Source organism: Hemitrygon akajei, chromosome 8, assembly GCF_048418815.1.
Source record: "Hemitrygon akajei chromosome 8, sHemAka1.3, whole genome shotgun sequence".
In the NCBI taxonomy this organism is placed as follows: Eukaryota; Metazoa; Chordata; class Chondrichthyes; order Myliobatiformes; family Dasyatidae; genus Hemitrygon; species Hemitrygon akajei.
In genome coordinates, this window is record NC_133131.1 from 29853078 (window position 1) to 29870572 (window position 17495).

Genomic DNA, 17495 nt, shown 5'->3' on the forward strand with positions numbered 1-17495 from the left:
TATAAGCACAATCACATACTACCCCTGTTATCTCAGCTTTTCATCATGCCTTACATTTACAATACATAGTTCAATTCATTGGTTAAGGGTAGAAAATTGATTAATGAAATTGATGGTTTTGCTCAGTACTGAGACCTTTATCTCAAGCCTGGAGTGAATTTCCTGGGGCAATAACAAAATTATCAAAGACATTTTAACACATTAACAAATTTCACATGAGAGTCTGTTGGGATCATCTACTGTGCTTGGTGTGCCCTCCTGTACATTGGTGAGAGCCGACACAGATTGGGAGACCACTTCGCTGAGCACCTAGGCTCTGTCAGAAAACACAGGATCTCCCAGTGGCCCCTCATTTTAATTCCTTGTCTTTTTTTCCCTCCAGTTCTGACGAAGGATTGCAGCCCGAAATGTTGACTGTACTCTTTTCCATAGATGCTGCCTGGGCCTGGCCTGCTGACTTCCTCCAGCATTTTGGGTGTGTTGCTTGGACTTCCAATGTCTGCAGGTTTTCTCTTGTTCAACACATTATTATTTACTTCCAACACTTTGCCATCCTACAATTTTGTTGTTATTATCTGACAAGGAATATTTGCATGCATTAAATGGTTAAACTTGGATTGGCATGAGCAGTGTGAAAACTGCTGTCTGGTTTATGCCGACAGAAGGTAGGGAAATGTATCTGGCCTCTAGATGTTTAGAGATAAGAATGAGGACATCCCTCCAGGAATCTCCATGTTAGAGGACAGGTATACCACAAAACATTCAAAAGGCCAGTGACTCCCATCCTGAAACCATTCTTGACAAAGGGTCTCGGCCTGAAATGTCGACTGTGCTTCTTCCTATAGATGCTGCCTGGCCTGCTGCGTTTTGTGTGTGTTGCTTGAATTTCCAGCATCTGCAGATTTCCTCGTTTGCATTCTGAACATCCTGCTTCCTGCAAGAAATTTCATTCCCAGTATCTCTGTCTCCACCACATCGGTCTGAGAACGCCCTCCTCCACACAGGCCTTTCGGATGTATCGTCCCCTTTCCCCCCACAACCAAAGATTTCCTTTCATCGTGTCTCACAGCACCCTTGACATCTTATGCACCTTACCACTTCTCATGCAGGACAGAATTCTATTTATTTATTTATTTATTTGAGATACGGCACAGAATAGGCCCCTCGGCGATCCTCTGATTTAATCTGAGCCCCAACACAGAGCCATTTACAATGACCAATTAATCTACTAGCTGATATGCCTTTGGAATATGGGAGGAAACCGGAGCATCTGGAGGAAATCCTGTCACATTTCCACATCTAGTGATTATCCTTCATTCCCAGTAGCTCTAATATAATGCCACCTCTCGTTATCTGCCTTTCCTGAATTGGTAAAGCTGGATTCCATCTCCACCAGAGCCATTTTCTGTGGCACAGTTCCATGCAATGCCCAGAAGATGCAACAGATACCCTTTTACCTCTTTTCTTGAGGGCTTCAAACACCCCTTCTTCTTAGTGAAGCAGCAATTTATTATACTCCTTTCAGTACATTGCATTTTCTGCTCATGAAGTGGGTTCCTCCATGTCAGGCAGACTGAACATAGATTAGGTAAGCACTGTCCACTTGACTGAAAGCCTGTCCCCCAAGATCCCTTTAAATAACTATCAATTATTGAAAGGCTTACATGGAGTGGACTTTGAAAGTACAGGCAGTCCCCGGGTTACGAACAAGATCCGTCCCCAAGTCTGTCTTTAAGTCGAATTTGTAGGTAAGTTGGAACAGGTACGTACGGTTCTAATTTAGCGTCAGTTCGTCAAATGTTTCGAGCCTTTTCTTGCACTAAAGTAAGGCTAATAGGCATATTACGCTGATTTTGAACGTCTAACCAAATTATCAATAGCCTTTCCATTTCAATAATTAAACCACTGCATTGCTTAGTAATAATTGTAGCTTTCATTGGGGCAAGGCCTTTCACATGATCCATTATCCTCACATTATTCTTTAAAATTGTTCCGATTGTTGAGTGGCTGTAGCATAACGCTTTTCCAATGACCGATGGCATTTCACCTCTTTCCAATCGCTTTATTATTTCCACTTTATTTTCAATCGTGATCGTTTTCCTTTTCTTTGATGCATCACCAGCAGTCTGTTCGTAAGTACGAGTTGTCCGTAAGTCGGACGTTCTTAACCCGGGGACTTACTGTATTTCCAATAGTGGGAGTATTTAGGACCAGTGGGCTCAGCCTCAGAATAGAAGCATGTTCCTTTAGAACAGAGATGAGGAGGAATTCCTTGGGCTCAGGGATTCCCAACTTTTTTTCATGCCATGGTCCAGTCCAATTAAGCCAGGGGTCCGTGGACCCCAGGTTGGAAACCGTTGCTTTAGCCAGAGGGTGATGAATCTTAGAATTCCTTGCCACAGAGGACTGCAGAGGCCAAGCCGCAGGGTATACTTAAAGCAGAGGTTGATAGGTTTTCAATTAGTAAGGGCATCAAAAGTCCAGGGAGAAGGCAGGAGAATGGCATTGAGAATGGCACCAGCCTTGATTGAATGGGCCAAAAGGCCTAATTCTGTTCCTAATTTTATGGACTTATCCCAATCAATTGGCATGTAAAATCTCCATCCAATTCCAGCTCTATCCCTATTCTTCTATTGAAGCTCAATGTTGCCCCATCACCTCTTTTTTTTTAAAAAAAACTCAGCTGGGTACTTTACAGCCTTCTGGATTAAAAACTGACTTTGAGATTCAGATAATGAACATTACCTTTCAGCTTAGATTCCCGGCACTCATGGCGTTTTCCTTTTGCAAAGGATTCTACTTTTATTTATTCCTAATGTGGAATGATATTTTTGTTCTTTTATCTCTCATAATCATCCTTTTTTATCTTGCAATATTATGTTTTGTACTTTAATCTCTTACAACAGCCTTCCCTATGTTCCTCCTCCAATTCTCCTTTAACTCTGCACGCAAAATATGCACGCAAGACACTACCTGCTTTCTCCCAGTATGTGGATTGCTACACCAGGGGTAATAGGACTATTGACCTACTGTATGCAAACGTAGAGGAGGCATATAGTGCATCCCCACTGCCTTCATTGGGGAAAGCTGATCACAACCTGGTTTTGTTACAGCCCAGATATAAATCAATTGTGATGAGGCATCCCACTACCACACACTCTTTTAGGAAGTGGACTCCTGAAGCTGAACAGGCCCTGAGAGACTGCTTCGGTACTACTAACTGGGATGTACTGCAAGGGGGGCTCTGTGGGGGCGTTGAGGAGTCACTGAATGCACAACGGACTATATTAACTTTTGTGTGGATGCCGTTGTCCCTGTTAGAACTGTTCGCTGCTATCCCAATAATAAGCCCTGGATCACTAGTCACATCAAAGGCCTCCTAAACCAGAAGAAGAGGGCCTTTAAAGATGGTGATCGGTTGGAGCTTAAAAGAGTTCAGAAGGAACTCAGAGTACAGATAAGGGGGGCAAAGGAGCAGTATAGGAGGAAGCTAGAACAAAAGCTGCAGAAAAAAAGCATGAAGGAGGTGTGGGATGGGATGAAGATCATCACCGGATGCGGTGCAAAGCGGGGGGCGAACATAAGTGGAGATGTGGAGAAAGCGAACCAGCTGAACAACTTCTTCAACAGGTTCGACAGCTCAATCTCATCCTCACCGCAGAAATCCACACCAGGCTTACTTCCCTCACAGGAAAATAGCCACTCACAGGAGACCTTGCCCACGCCCAGGATTACGGCTGCACAGGTGGAAGGTCAACTGAGGAAGATCTGTACCAGCAAGGCGGCTGGACCGGATGGAGTTTCCCCACGATTACTGAGGACCTGTGCGACTGAGCTGGGAGAACCACTACAGCGCATCTTCAACATGAGCCTGGAGCAGAGAAGAGTACCCAGACAGTGGAAAACATCCTGTATTGTCCCGGTACCGAAGAAACCACAACCAAAGGAGTTGAATGACTTCAGACCTGTTGCCTTGACGTCGCACGTGATGAAGACCATGGAGCGGCTGATAATACAGAAGCTGAGGCCACAAACCAGGCACGCCCAGGATCCTCTTCAGTTTGCGTATAAGGAGAAGGTGGGAGTGGAGGATGCTATCACATATTTGCTGCACAAATCACTCTCTCACCTAGATGGGGTCAGTTGTGCTGTGAGGATTACATTCCTTGACTTCTCTAGTGCCTTTAACACCATCCAGCCCAAGATCTTAAGGCACAAACTAACGGAGATGGGAGTAGACTCTCACATGGTGGATTGGATAGTGGACTACTTGACAGATAGACCTCAATATGTGCAGTTGGGAGACTGTAGGTCTGACACGGTGGTCAGCAGCACAGGAGCGCCGCAGGGAACCGTACTCTCTCCGGTCCTGTTCACCCTGTACACATCAGACTTCCAATATAACTCGGAGTCCTGCCATGTGCAGAAGTTCGCTGATGACACGGCCATAGTGGGGTGTGTCAGGAATGGACAGGAGGAGGAGTATAGGAAACTGATACAGGACTTTGTGATATGGTGCAACTCAAACTACCTGCGTCTCAATATCACCAAGACCAAGGAGATGGTGGTGGACTTTAGGAGATCTAGGCCTCATATGGAGCCAGTGATCATTAATGGAGAATGTGTGGAGCAGGTTAAGACCTACAAGTATCTGGGAGTACAGTTAGACGAGAAGCTAGACTGGACTGCCAACACAGATGCCTTGTGCAGGAAGGCACAGAGTCGACTGTACTTCCTTAGAAGGTTGGCGTCATTCAATGTCTGTAGTGAGATGCTGAAGATGTTCTATAGGTCAGTTGTGGAGAGCGCCCTCTTCTTTGTGGTGGCGTGTTGGGGAGGAAGCATTAAGAAGAGGGACGCCTCATGTCTTAATAAGCTGGTAAGGAAGGCGGGCTCTGTCGTGGGCAAAGTACTGGAGAGTTTAACATCGGTAGCTGAGCGAAGGGCGCTGAGTAGGCTACGGTCAATTATGGAAAACTCTGAACATCCTCTACATAGCACCATCCAGAGACAGAGAAGCAGTTTCAGCGACAGGTTACTGTCGATGCAATGCTCCTCAGACAGGATGAAGAGGTCAATACTCCCCAATGCCATTAGGCTTTACAATTCAACCGCCAGGACTTAAGAACTTTTTAAAAGCTATTATTAATGCTTTTTGAGATAGTGATTTAGATGCAAATCATATTTTTTACTGAGTTAAGTATTGTATGTAATTAGTTTTGCTACAACAAGTGTATGGGACATTGGAAAAAAGTTGAATTTCCCCATGGGGATGAATAAAGTATCTATCTATCTATCTATGTTTCTCTCATATCTTTGCTGGTTCTGATGAGAGGTCATTAACCAGAAATATTAACCCAGGTTGCTTTGTCATATTTGCTGCCTGGCCTGTTATTTCAACAATTTTCAGTTTTATTTCAGCAATTCACTATTCACAGTCTCTGTTTTCTCTTATTTTTTTATCCAAAGTAACAAAGCAGCCAGGTGAGGTTGTAGTCCAGAGCTCCCAAGTGGAGGTCAAGCATAATAAACTCCAACATTTGCAACATCAATCTTCACCACAAGTTTTGCAAAACCATTTACAGAAATTGACAGAACTACCATTGGATTTTTTTCCCCAAAAGGTGTTTTATCCCATTTACCATATTTCCACGACTCAATTCCATATTTACAAAATGTACATTAACTTAAAACATCACCATCCTTCTCCAGGGTGACTCCCGATTTGTCTACCCAATTTTTTAGCCCTATCCTCTGTTACTGTATTCCTACCCTCTTTCCACCAACCGGATCAAGAACACACAGTTAAACTGACAAACCTTGATTAATATCACTGTCACTTAACTCTTACTTCCCCAACTCACTTCTCTAGCCCAGATTTCACACCAAGAAGCTGCAGATAACCTGTTTTTAAAAGCGTGGTACCTTATCTGCACATGTAATGTCCACATCAAATCTCAACCCATTCTTGATTGAGCAGGGCACAGCTTCTTGACTGGTCGGGGCATGAAGGGTTAGGGGGTGAGGACAGGAGATTGGGGCTGAGGGGAAAATTGGATCAGCCAGAGCAGACTTGATGGGCCAAATGGCCTAATTCTGCTCCTAGATCTCAAGGTCTATAATTTTTCAAAATTCCATAATGTAGATGTAGTGCAAAGCACAGGATACAATATATATTTTGTACAGTGCTCATTTAGCCTGGATTTCAAGGCCTTGCTCCAGCCAGGACCAGCAACACATGCCGTTTTTTTGAGCACCGCCTATTTTCATACAATAAAAACAATGCTGGATGTGGTAATTAGCAGCACAAGAGGCAGCTCGACTAAATGATTACGAGTAGCATTTTATTCTTCCTTTTGGCAGGAAATGATGCTACTTCAGTTGTGGATTATTCAATTAATCTGTTATCACTGTAATCAGTACATCAAAACCTTTACACTCCAGTGTTGGAAGTGACATTTTTGTGAGAGTTCAACAGCATTGCCAGCAACCAAGAACAGAACAATTTACAGCACATCCGTTGCTAGATCTCCCAGTGAGATGGGACATAGTTAAACAGCAGCCCAATCATTACAGCTAACCATTTAAATGTCATATGAATCGCTGGTTTTCCTGCCTGTTGCACAGGTAGCCACCTCAGTGATGCAAACTTCAGGAAAATTCAGAGATAAAGGAGATTATCATTCCTTCAGTGTTATTTCATATGTCCCATAATTATCCATAAAGATTCCTGTTTCCCCAGTACATCAAATACTTTAAATGAGTGCACATTGAGTATGCTAATTGATGCATTAATATGAAAAGTTCAAAATGTATTCACGTTCATTTTTACTGCCTTTATGTTGGCTGAAAGGACATGCCTTTGCTTAACAAAAGCAACTCGGAGTTAACAAACTCACCAAAACGTGCATCCCCGTTTACTAAAGTAATGAAACTCAATAAGAAGACCGCAGAGGACAGGGGAACATCGCGAAAGCCCGCTCGGAAATCCGTGCTCATTATCCAATTTGGACTGACTGCAAGGACAGCAGCAAGACCGCGGTGAGCGTCACTCACCCATATTATGACGAGAAGTCACTATGTCTGATCACTTCACAATGTCTTATCGCCAGAAGTCAATGAACAGCTATTTAAATGGAACAAACCGGAACCATTTAATTCCAGTGAACAACATTGGATTTAGGCACTAAGGTCCATATCTCCGCTGTTACCATTTAGCAGTTAATTTACAAATAAGGAATGCCAACACCAACCCATTAGATACTGTTTCTCTCACGAGATGATTTGTTTAAATCTACTTAAAGCAATTTTTGCTATTATTTACATCAATGTAAACTTTTACCCAAATGATAATAAAGATTCTCACCGACCCTGTTACGTGTTAAGTGGTACAAATCTCAAGAAACCAGACGGTTGAAATTGAGGCTACTTCAGGAAGTCGAAAGGAATCGCATGTCACTTGCCGCCCTTCTACAGCTCGCACCAAAACGAAATCCGCGCTTTTCATCCGGGTTTTAACTCGTGTTCTGACCAAGCAGTTTCGACCTGAGAGTAGGCATTATCACGGAAAAGGACAGAATCAGAGAGGACAGGAAAATTTTTGATTGGGGAAGGACAAATTATGAGGCCATAAGGCTAGAACTTGCGGATGTGAATTGGGACGATGTTTTGCGGGGAAATGTGGTGATTTTTAGGGATCTCTTGCAGGATGTTAGGGATACATTTGTCCCGGTGAGGAAGATAAAGAATGGTAGGGTGAAGGGACCATGGGTGACAAGTGAGGTGGAAAAGCTAGTCAGGTGGAAGAAGGCAGCATACAAGAGGTTTAGGAAGCAAGGATCAGAGGGGTCTATTGAGGAATATAGGGTAGCAAGAAAGGAGCTTAAGAAGGAGCTGAGGAGAGCAAGAAGGGGGCATGAGAAGGCCTTGGCGAGTAAGGTAAAGGAAAACCCCAAGGCATTCTTCAATTATGTGAAGAACAAAAGGATGACAGGAGTGAAAGTAGGACCGATTAGAGGGAAGATTAATCATAAGGCATTAAGTAAGGCATTTGACAAGGCTCCACTGTAGGCTTATTCAGAAAGTCAGAAAGAAGATGTGCCTGGAGGCTGTGGAAGTGAGCAAGGTCTTCAATGAATACTTCTCTTCGGTATTCACCAATGAGAAGGAACTTGATGATGGTGAGGACAATATGAGTCAGGTTGATGTTCTGGAGCATGTTGATATTAAGGGAGAGGAGGTGTTGGAGTTGTTAAAATACTTTTGGACGGATAAGTCCCCGGGGCCTGACGGAATATTCCCCAGGCTGCTCCACGAGGTGAGGGAAGAGATTGCTGAACCTCTGGCTAGGATCTTTATGTCTTCGTTGTCCACGGGAATGGTACCAGAGGATTGGAGGGAGGCGAATGTTGTCCCCTTGTTCAAAAGAGGTAGTAGGGGTAGTCCGGGTAATTATAGACCAGTGAGCCTGACATCTGTGGTGGGAAAGCTTTTGGAAAAGATTCTTAGAGATAGGATCTATGGGCATTTAGAGAATCATGTTCTAATCAGGGTCAGTCAGCATGGTTTTGTGAAGGGCAGATCGTGTCTAACAAGCCTGATAGAGTTCTTTGAGGAGGTGACCAGGCATATAGATGAGGGTAGTGCAGTGGATGTGATAACATGGATTTTAGTAAGGCATTTGACAAGGTTCCACGGTAGGCTTATTCAGAAAGTCAGAAGGCATGGGATCCAGGGAAGTTTGGCCAGGTGGATTCAGAATTGGCTTGCCTGCAGAAAGCAGAGGGTCGTGGTGGAGGGAGTACATTTGGATTGGAGGGTTGTGACTAGTTGTGTCCCACAAGGATCGGTTCTGGGACCTCTACTTTAAGTGATTTTTATTAACAACCTGGATGTGGAGGTAGAAGGATGGGTTGGCAAGTTTGCAGATGACACAAAGGTTGGTGGTGTTGTGGACAGTGTAGGGGATTGTCGAAGATTGCAGGGAGACATTGATAGGATGCAGAAGTGGGCTGAGAAATGGCAGATGGAGTTCAATCTGGAGAAGTGTGAGGTGGTACACTTTGGAAGGACAAACTCCAAGGCAGAGTACAAGGTAAATGGCAGGATATTTGGTAGTTTGGAGGATCAGAGGGATCTGGGGGTACATGTCCATAGATCCCTGAAAGTTGCCTCACAGGTAGATAGGGTAGTTAAGAAAACTTATGGGGTGTTAGCATTCATAAGTCGAGTCACGGGGTAATGATGCAGCTCTATAAAACTCTGGTTAGGTCACACTTGGAGTACTGTGTCCAGTTCTGGTCACCTCACTATAGGAAGGATGTGAAAGCATTGGAAAGGGTACAGGGGAGATTTACCAGGATGCTGCCTGATTTAGAGAGTATGCATTATGATCAGAGATTAAGGGAGCTAGGGCTTTACTCTTTGGAGAGAAGGAGGATGAGAGGAGACATGATAGAGGTGTACAAGATATTAAGAATAGATAGAGTGGACAGCCAGCACCTCTTCCCCAGGGCACCACTGCTCAATACAAGAGGACATGGTTTTAAGGTAAGGGATGGGGAGTTCAAGGGCAATATTAGAAGGTTTTTACTCAGCGACTGGTTGGTGCGTGGAATGCACTGCCTGAGTCAGTGGTGGAGGCAGATACACTAGTGAAATTTAAGAGACTACTAGACAGGTATGCGGAGGAATTTAAGGTGGGGGGTTATATGGGAGGCAGGGTTTAAGGGTCGGCACAACACTGTGGGCCAAAGGACCTGTACTGTGCTGTACTGTTCTATGTTCTATCTAACCTCCTGTCTGTTCGCAGTGGGTTCCAGGGAAATACTCCTGCAAGTTATCACTCAGTACTAATGCCTACAACCACCACTGATTTCTAGTGTCCCAAGTGCCCAAGAGCAAGGTGAGCTGTGTCAATGACTATCACCCAATGGCACTTACGTCTACTGTGGTGAAGTGTTTTTGAGAGGTTGGTCATCGCTAGAATCAATGTCTGCCTAAGCAAGGACCTAACCTGCTGCAATTTGCCTATCAGCACAATGGTCTACAGTGGGTACAATCTCATTGGCTCTCCACTAGCCCTTGAATCGCCTGGACAATAGTAATACCCACATTAGGCTGCTGTTTATTGACTACAGCTCAGCATTCAACGCAGTTGTACTGTCAGTACCTCCAGTTGAACTCTGTCTTATTGTGTGTTTCCCCCTAGCTGTCAGTCTGTGGTTTTGTATTGCCATGTTCTCCTGTCCCCGCTCCTGCTCTACTCCGGCCCCTGTATTACTGAGTACTCCATCTCTCATCTGTTTCTCATTATTACCTGTATTGCTGCTACCTGTGTCTCATTGTGATCCACCTATCATCTGCCTGTTTATTGCTCAGTGTATTTCAGTCCTGTGTTTTCACCTGTTTGTGACCAGATTGCACCAGTGAGTTTTCCTGAGCCTTTCCAGCATTTGTATCTGTGCTCTGTCTCTCTGAATATTGACTTTTCCTGATTCTGGATTTTGGATTTCTCTGGATGTTTTGATCTCTGCCTGAACTTTGACGCTGACTTTGTTTGCACCTCAGGATTTGCTACTCAATTAATATCCGTGTGTGCACAATACTGGGTCTGCAATTGGATCCCTGCTCCTGTGCTCTGACACTTACCTTCATTTCTAATCAACAAGCTCCAAAACCTGGGCCTCTGTACCTCCCTCTGCAACTTGACTTCCTCAATGGGAGACCAGTCTTTGTGGATTGGAAATGACATTTCCTCTTCATTGATGATCAACTCTGGGGCACTTCCAGTAGGTGTGCTTAGTCCACTGCTCTACTCTCTTTACACCCATACATGTGTGCCTAGGGACAGCTCAAACGGCATCTATTAATTTACCGATGACACAATTGTTGGCAGAATTTCAGATGGTGATGAGGCATACAGGAGCAAGGTAGATCAGCTGGTTGAGTGATGTTGAGGTAGCAACCTTGCACCCAATGTCAGTAAGACCAAGGAATTAATTGTGGACTTCAGGAAGGGAAGTTGAGGGTACACATACCAGCCCTCACTGATGGATCAGAAGTGGAAATGGTAAGAAGCTTCAAGTTCTTTGTCAACATCTCTGAGGATCTATCCTAGATTCAACATATTGAGGCAATTACAAATGAGGCACAACAGCAGCTGTATTTCATTAAGTGTTTGAGGAGGTTTGTTGTGTCACCAAAGATACTTGCAAATTTCTACAGATGTACCATGGAGAGCATCCTAACTGGTTGCATCACCACCTGGTTTGGAAAGGCCTCTAAATAGGATCAGAAAAAGCTGCGGAAAGTTGTAAGCTCAGCTAGCTCCATCGTTAGGGTGGTTACCTGCACCTTAAAACCAGTCACTTTGGGCAGATGGGGATTGTCAGCCATTATTGGCAGCTCATATAGGAAAAGAAAAACTCTAAACTCAAGCCTCTGGTGTCTTTTGCAGCAAACCCACTCATGGGGAAGGCTTTGGGAGTAAACCCCAAGGAAAATGCTGGGGCTGGCATCACTCAGGCTGTCCTACATCGATTTCAATGCTGACTGGCAACTCCACTGACACTGCTGGTGTCAAACTGTATCAGTCTCTGTCATTCCTTTGGATTCATTAGCAGTGTGGAAAGGGGAAGCCTACTGTATGGGCAATGGATTGCTCTCCATATCGTACTGTCCTAACCTGTGCATTGTGTGGACGGGATACAGCATCCCTGGCCGACCCTGACCAGTAGAGGACCTAAGCTATATAGTTATTGTAATTTATAGTTTTTTAATATATTGCAATGTTCTGCTGCCACGAAACAAATTCCACGACAAATGCCAATGATATTAAACCTGATTTTGATTGTGATTCTATTTTCTGATTGTAGCTGCCCAGTGTAGGTTAATTTCAGTTCTGGAAAATGCCGAGTACTCTGAGAGAGCTGGCACCCCTGGGGGGCTACCTTTCAACAAGTGGACGAAGTGCAGCCTTACAGTCTCGACATTACCATCATTCAGGGTGAGAAGTTCTGGAAGGAATCGATTGAGAACTTTTTTCAGGTAAGCAGAAGTACCGCCGGAGGAGAGTGTTAGTAGAGAAGAACTGGAGGAATCTATGATCTAGAAAGAAACAGACACCCATAAGACATAGGAGCAGAATCAGGGTATTTGGCCCACGAACTATGTCTATTCAAGAACCTATTAACCTCCACTTTAAATATAGTGGGTTTAATGAAAAGCAGAGGGTTGTAAATTCAGTCAGCTCCATCTTGGGTACTAGCCTACAAAGTACCCACTATAGGGAGCAGTGTCTCAGAAAGGCAACATCCATTATTAAGGACCTCCAGCACCCAGGGCATGCCCTTTTCTCACTGTTAGCATCAGGTAGGAGATACAGAAGCCTGAAGTCACACACTCAGTGATTCAGGAACAACTTCTTCCCCTCTGCCATCCGATTCCTAAATGGACATTGAATCGTTGGACACTACCTCACTTTTTAAAATATACAGTATTTCTGTTTTTTTCATGATTTTTGATCAATTCAATATACAGATACTGCAATTGATATCCTTGTTTACTTACCATTATTATTTTATTTATTATTTTCTCTTCTAGATTATGTATTGCATTGAACTGTTGCTGCTAAGTTAAATTTCACGTTACATTCCAGTGATAATAAACTTGATTCTGATTCTGACCCAATGACTTGGCCTCCACAGCCATCTGTGGCAATGAATTCCATAGATTCTGCACACTCTGGCTAAAGATATGCCCCCTCATCTCTGTTCTAAAGAGAGATTCTTCTGTTCTGAGGCTTTACCCTCTGGTCCAAGACACTCCCACTATTGGAAACATCCTCTCCATGTCTGCTCTATCGATATTGTCCGAGTTTCATCAAGATCCACACTCCTTCTAAACTCCAGTGAGTACAAACCTAGAACTATCAAATTCTCTACATGCCCTAGCTGTTTCATTCTTGGGATCATTCCCGTAAAGTTCCTTTGGACCCTCTCCAATGCCAGCACATCCTTTGTTAGATATGAGGCCAAAAACTGTTCAGTTCACCAAATATGGTATGACAAAAGACTCGGCATTATATCCTTGCTTTTATATTTTAGTCTTCTTGAAATGAAAACTAACATTCTATTTGCCTTCCTTACTACCGACTCAACCTGCAAGCTAACCTTCAGGGAATCATGCATTACGACTCCCAAGTCTCTTTGCACCTCCAATTTCTAAATTTGCTCCACATTTAGAAACTCTTCTGCACCTTTGTTCCTCTGCCAAAGTGCACGGCCATACATTTCCTTACACTGTATTCCATCTGCCAGTTCTTTGCCCATTCTCCTATTCTGTCCAAGTCCTTTTACAGATTCCCAGCTTCGTCAACACCCCCTGACCCTCCATCTATCTTTGTCATCTGCAAACTTGGCCATAAAGCTATTAATTCCATCATCTAAAACACTGATATGTAACATGAAAAGCAGCAGGTCCAACACATGATCCCTGCGAAATACTGGTAGCCAACCAGAAAGGCCCATTTTGTTCCCACTCTTTGCCTTCTGCCAGTTAGCCAATCCTCTGTTCATGCTCATACCTTTACTGTAATACCATGGGCTCTAATCTTGTTTAGCAGCCTCATATGTGGCACCTTGTCAAACCATTCTGAAATTATGGGTCAACAACATCTACCAACTCTCCTTTGTCTATCATACCTGTTATTTTCCTCACAGAATTCAAAAAAAATTATCAATCAAATTTCCCCTGACAGAAACCATGCTGACTTTGGCCTTAATGTGCCTCCAAGTACCCTGACTTCAACTTCCCAACCTCTGAATTTGGGCTAGGAGGCCTGTAATTTCCCATCTTTTACCTACCTCCCTTCTTAAAGAATGCAGTAACATTTATGATCTTCCAGTCTTCTAGAAGCATTCTAGAATTTGGTAATTATTGAAAGATTGCTACTAATGCCCTCTTCAAACTACAAGGTGAATTCCATCACATTATGAACACACCCTCCTAAGGGTTCCTTTACCTTAAGCCTCTAATTGAAGTTGCCTCTTTCTGAACCCTGAGGTGTAGTCCATCTGATCCAGGTGACTTGCCTACCTACTGACCTCCCAGCTTCCCAAGCACGTTCTCCTTAGCAATGGCAACTACACTTACTTCTGCCTCCTGAATTTCTGGTACATATACACTGTGAAGATGGATACAAAATATTTATTAAATTCACTTGCCGTTTCTCCGTTCTCCATTACTACCTCTCCAGTATCATTTTCCAATGGTATGGTGTCCACTCTTGCCTCTCTTTTACTCTTTATTTATCTGAAACTCTTTCTACCTCCTTTAATCTTTCCTTTTTTATTACTGTCATCTTTTGCATTGCAGCATCAGCTCTTGTAGCTGGAAAATATTGACCATCCCTAAGGAAGGCAGACATTGACCAAGTCCACATCACCTTCAATGTGCTATTGACCAGATTGACTAAGGAGCAGACTATTTGAAGATCAAGACCTCCATAATGGCACAAAGTTCTGAAAAGTCTGCAGTACAAATCTCAAGGCACTGGAAAAATTATTGCCAATAATGCCTTGATACAGCCTCAACATTCACCAGAAGAAGCGAAACCAATTATCTCTAAAACCAATTTTGGTTCTTAGTCACATTTGCGTTGCTTTGGTTATGACCTTCAAACGCCCAACACCAGACACCAAAAAACAGACCGTTTATGCTGAGTTTTGTCATGGGAAGAGATTGGCAGGCAAATCAAGTCAACTTTTATTGTCATTTCGATAACTGCTGGTACAGTGCATAGTAAAAATGAGAACGTTTTTCAGGACCATGGTTTACATGACACAGAACAAAAAACTAGACTGAACTACGTAATAAAAAAAAACAGAGAAAGCTATACTAGACTACAGACCTACACTGGACTGCATGAAGTGCACAAAAACAGTACCGGCATTACAATAAATAATAAACAGGACAGTAGGGCAAGGTGTCAGTCCAGACTTCGGGTATTGAGGAGTCTGATAGCTTGCGGGAAGAAACTGTTCGTGAGAGCCCGAATGCTTCGGATCCTTTTCCCAGACGGCAGGAGGGAGAAGAGATTGTATGAGGGGTGCATGGGGTCCTTCATAATGCTGTTTCCTTTGCGGATGCAGCGTGTGGTGTAAATGTCCGTGATGGCGGGAAGAGAGACCCCGATGATCTTCTCAGCTGACCTCACTATCCGCTGCAGGGTCTTGCGATCCGAGGTGGTGCAATTTCCGAACCAGGCAGTGATGCAGTCGCTCAAAGTGCAGTAGCAGCACTCGGGACGTAGAAGGTAATCGGAAACGGGTCCCGCGTAAGCGGCATGCGCACCAATGACCACCCGGTCGCCCTTCACGGATCATTTGACCGGGGGGGGGGGGGGGGGGGGCGTCACGTGACTCGGAGGGAGCTGGCGGGCAAGATGGTGCGGGGTTGGAGCTTGCTGCTCTGGCTTCTCGGCTCGGCTGCTGCCCTGAGTCCGCGGGAGACGCGGTCCCGAGAACTGAAAGAACTGAGCGGACCCTGGAGTTTCCGGGCCGACCGGTCCTCGAGCCGGAACCAGGGATTCGAGGAGAAATGGTACCAGCGGCCTCTGAGAGAGGTGAGACAATGTGATCACTGGGGAAGGAGGGTGTGAGGGTGGTGGAGGATTTAATGCATCACCCAATCATCTCTGAGGCTTTAGTCCCTCGGCAAGGCCGACATGAGTAACATAGTAGCAAAATCGCCCGGAGTCTCATCGTATTTCCTGTAAACGGCAATGTTGCTACCAGGCAACAAAAAAACTGTTGATGTGTCTGCAAATCTTATGGTGAAGATATAGTGCAATATCGCAATGCAGTGAAATATTAACTAGCAATTTCCAGCGTTTAGGAAGCTTGCAAATTTTTTTGCTGCTGGTAAAGTGCTTTAGAATTGGGTTGTTGGAATGTATGGAAACAGTGTCAGACTTCTCCACAGCACAGTTCAGGCAGCATAAACATAAATAATCACACTGCATCATCTGTAGGTCTTCAGTTTAACCACCGACCACTTCCCAGCTTCTGTCGCTACTTCTCTGCTCCCCTCCTCCATTTGGCCATCTCCCCTCTATCCTTTAGTCCAGATGGAGCTTTCAGAATCTTTGACAGTCTCCATCCTTCCAGTGATGGTGCCTTACTCAGAGTTACTCCAGATTGCAGCACCTGCAGGCTCTTGTGTAGTGTAATCAAATAATCTACTGTTGTGACTTTGGTGGATAAATATTGAGGGTAAACACTGCAATAAAGAAGGAAGAGTTTCAGTTTAACAGATCAACTGAAAGATGACACTGATACTTTATCAATTTGTCATAACTTTGTTGGGATGTCAGGCTAGACATTGTACTAGTGGGTATAAACATTTGAAACTTGCCTACATTGCCAGCTGAGATTAATGGGCACACAGACAATCCAAAATTCACCAGATTTTCCCTTTGTCCTCCAGCAATGCATTTAAATCCGTTTCTCACGTGTACATCGAAACATTCAGTGAAATGTGTCATTTGCATTAACAACCAACACATTGAAGGATGTGCTTCAGCATTGGCATAGGATGCCCACAATGGTCGGCAGAGTAACACAGACCACACCAAGTAACAAAGCAGAACCAGTGGTGTAAGCCGTGTTCTTCCCTCCCACCCCCCTGTGCTGATAGTCCTCTAACCTCAGGGCAGGCCGTGTTCAGCCTCCAGTAGACTTGCGTATTCCCAGACACCGAGCCCCAACGTCCCCAGCGGACTCGGAGAGATTCACAAACTCGGGCTCCAGCCATCGGTCTTGACTGGGCCTTCGATAGACCTTTGGGCTTTGGTCCGGATCTCCGATACATTGTACGCAGGTCGGAACCTACTGCCTTGCAGCCTGAGAGACACATTTTCTCTCTGCGTGTAAAGCTTTTTGTAAAGTTTTGTCTCATCAGAAGAGCTTTTTGAAGTGCTGCTAGATATTTGTACTTGTGTGCCTGTGGTGTGCCCCATCATAAATTATTTTCTCTTAGACAGGGCCAGTGATCGACATGCCTGTTCCAGCAAGTTACAATGACATCACACAGGATCCCACGTTGAGGAACTTCATTGGCTGGGTTTGGTATGAAAAAGAGGTTTGGGTTCCTCGATGTTGGACTTCTGATGCTGGGAAGAGAGTGGTACTCTACGTTGGTAGTGCCAATTACTTCTCTGTTGTTGTAAGTGTTCACAGTTATTTGACAATATTTCTATTGCTTACTGTAACTAAGAATTAGAATTAAATTTAATGAGCTAAGCAACCAATATCATAAAATAATACTTTTAAATTGATGATAAATGATTAGTGTCATTGCAGGTACTTCGTAGTCTATTAAAACTTGCACTGTGGTGTGTACACACTATATATGCTGTCTTATTTCCTTAGAAGAAACTGCTTAAGTATCTTTTTCAGTACAGTCTAATTCCAACACTTGTTAAATCTTCAGTA

The 17495-nt window shown here is 44.0% G+C and overlaps 1 protein-coding gene across 1 annotated transcript in view; it reads left to right on the forward strand.

Annotated features, from left to right (window-relative positions):
• The first annotated feature begins 15412 nt into the window (after positions 1-15412).
• gusb (glucuronidase, beta) overlaps positions 15413-17495 on the forward strand; it is a 38526-nt gene continuing 36443 nt past the window's right edge. Inside the window, exons 1-2 of the mRNA XM_073053548.1 lie at positions 15413-15625; positions 17041-17226. Of these exons, the coding sequence (XP_072909649.1) occupies positions 15446-15625; positions 17041-17226 (366 nt within the window). The 5' untranslated portion in view covers positions 15413-15445. The remainder of the gene's footprint in view (positions 15626-17040; positions 17227-17495) is intronic.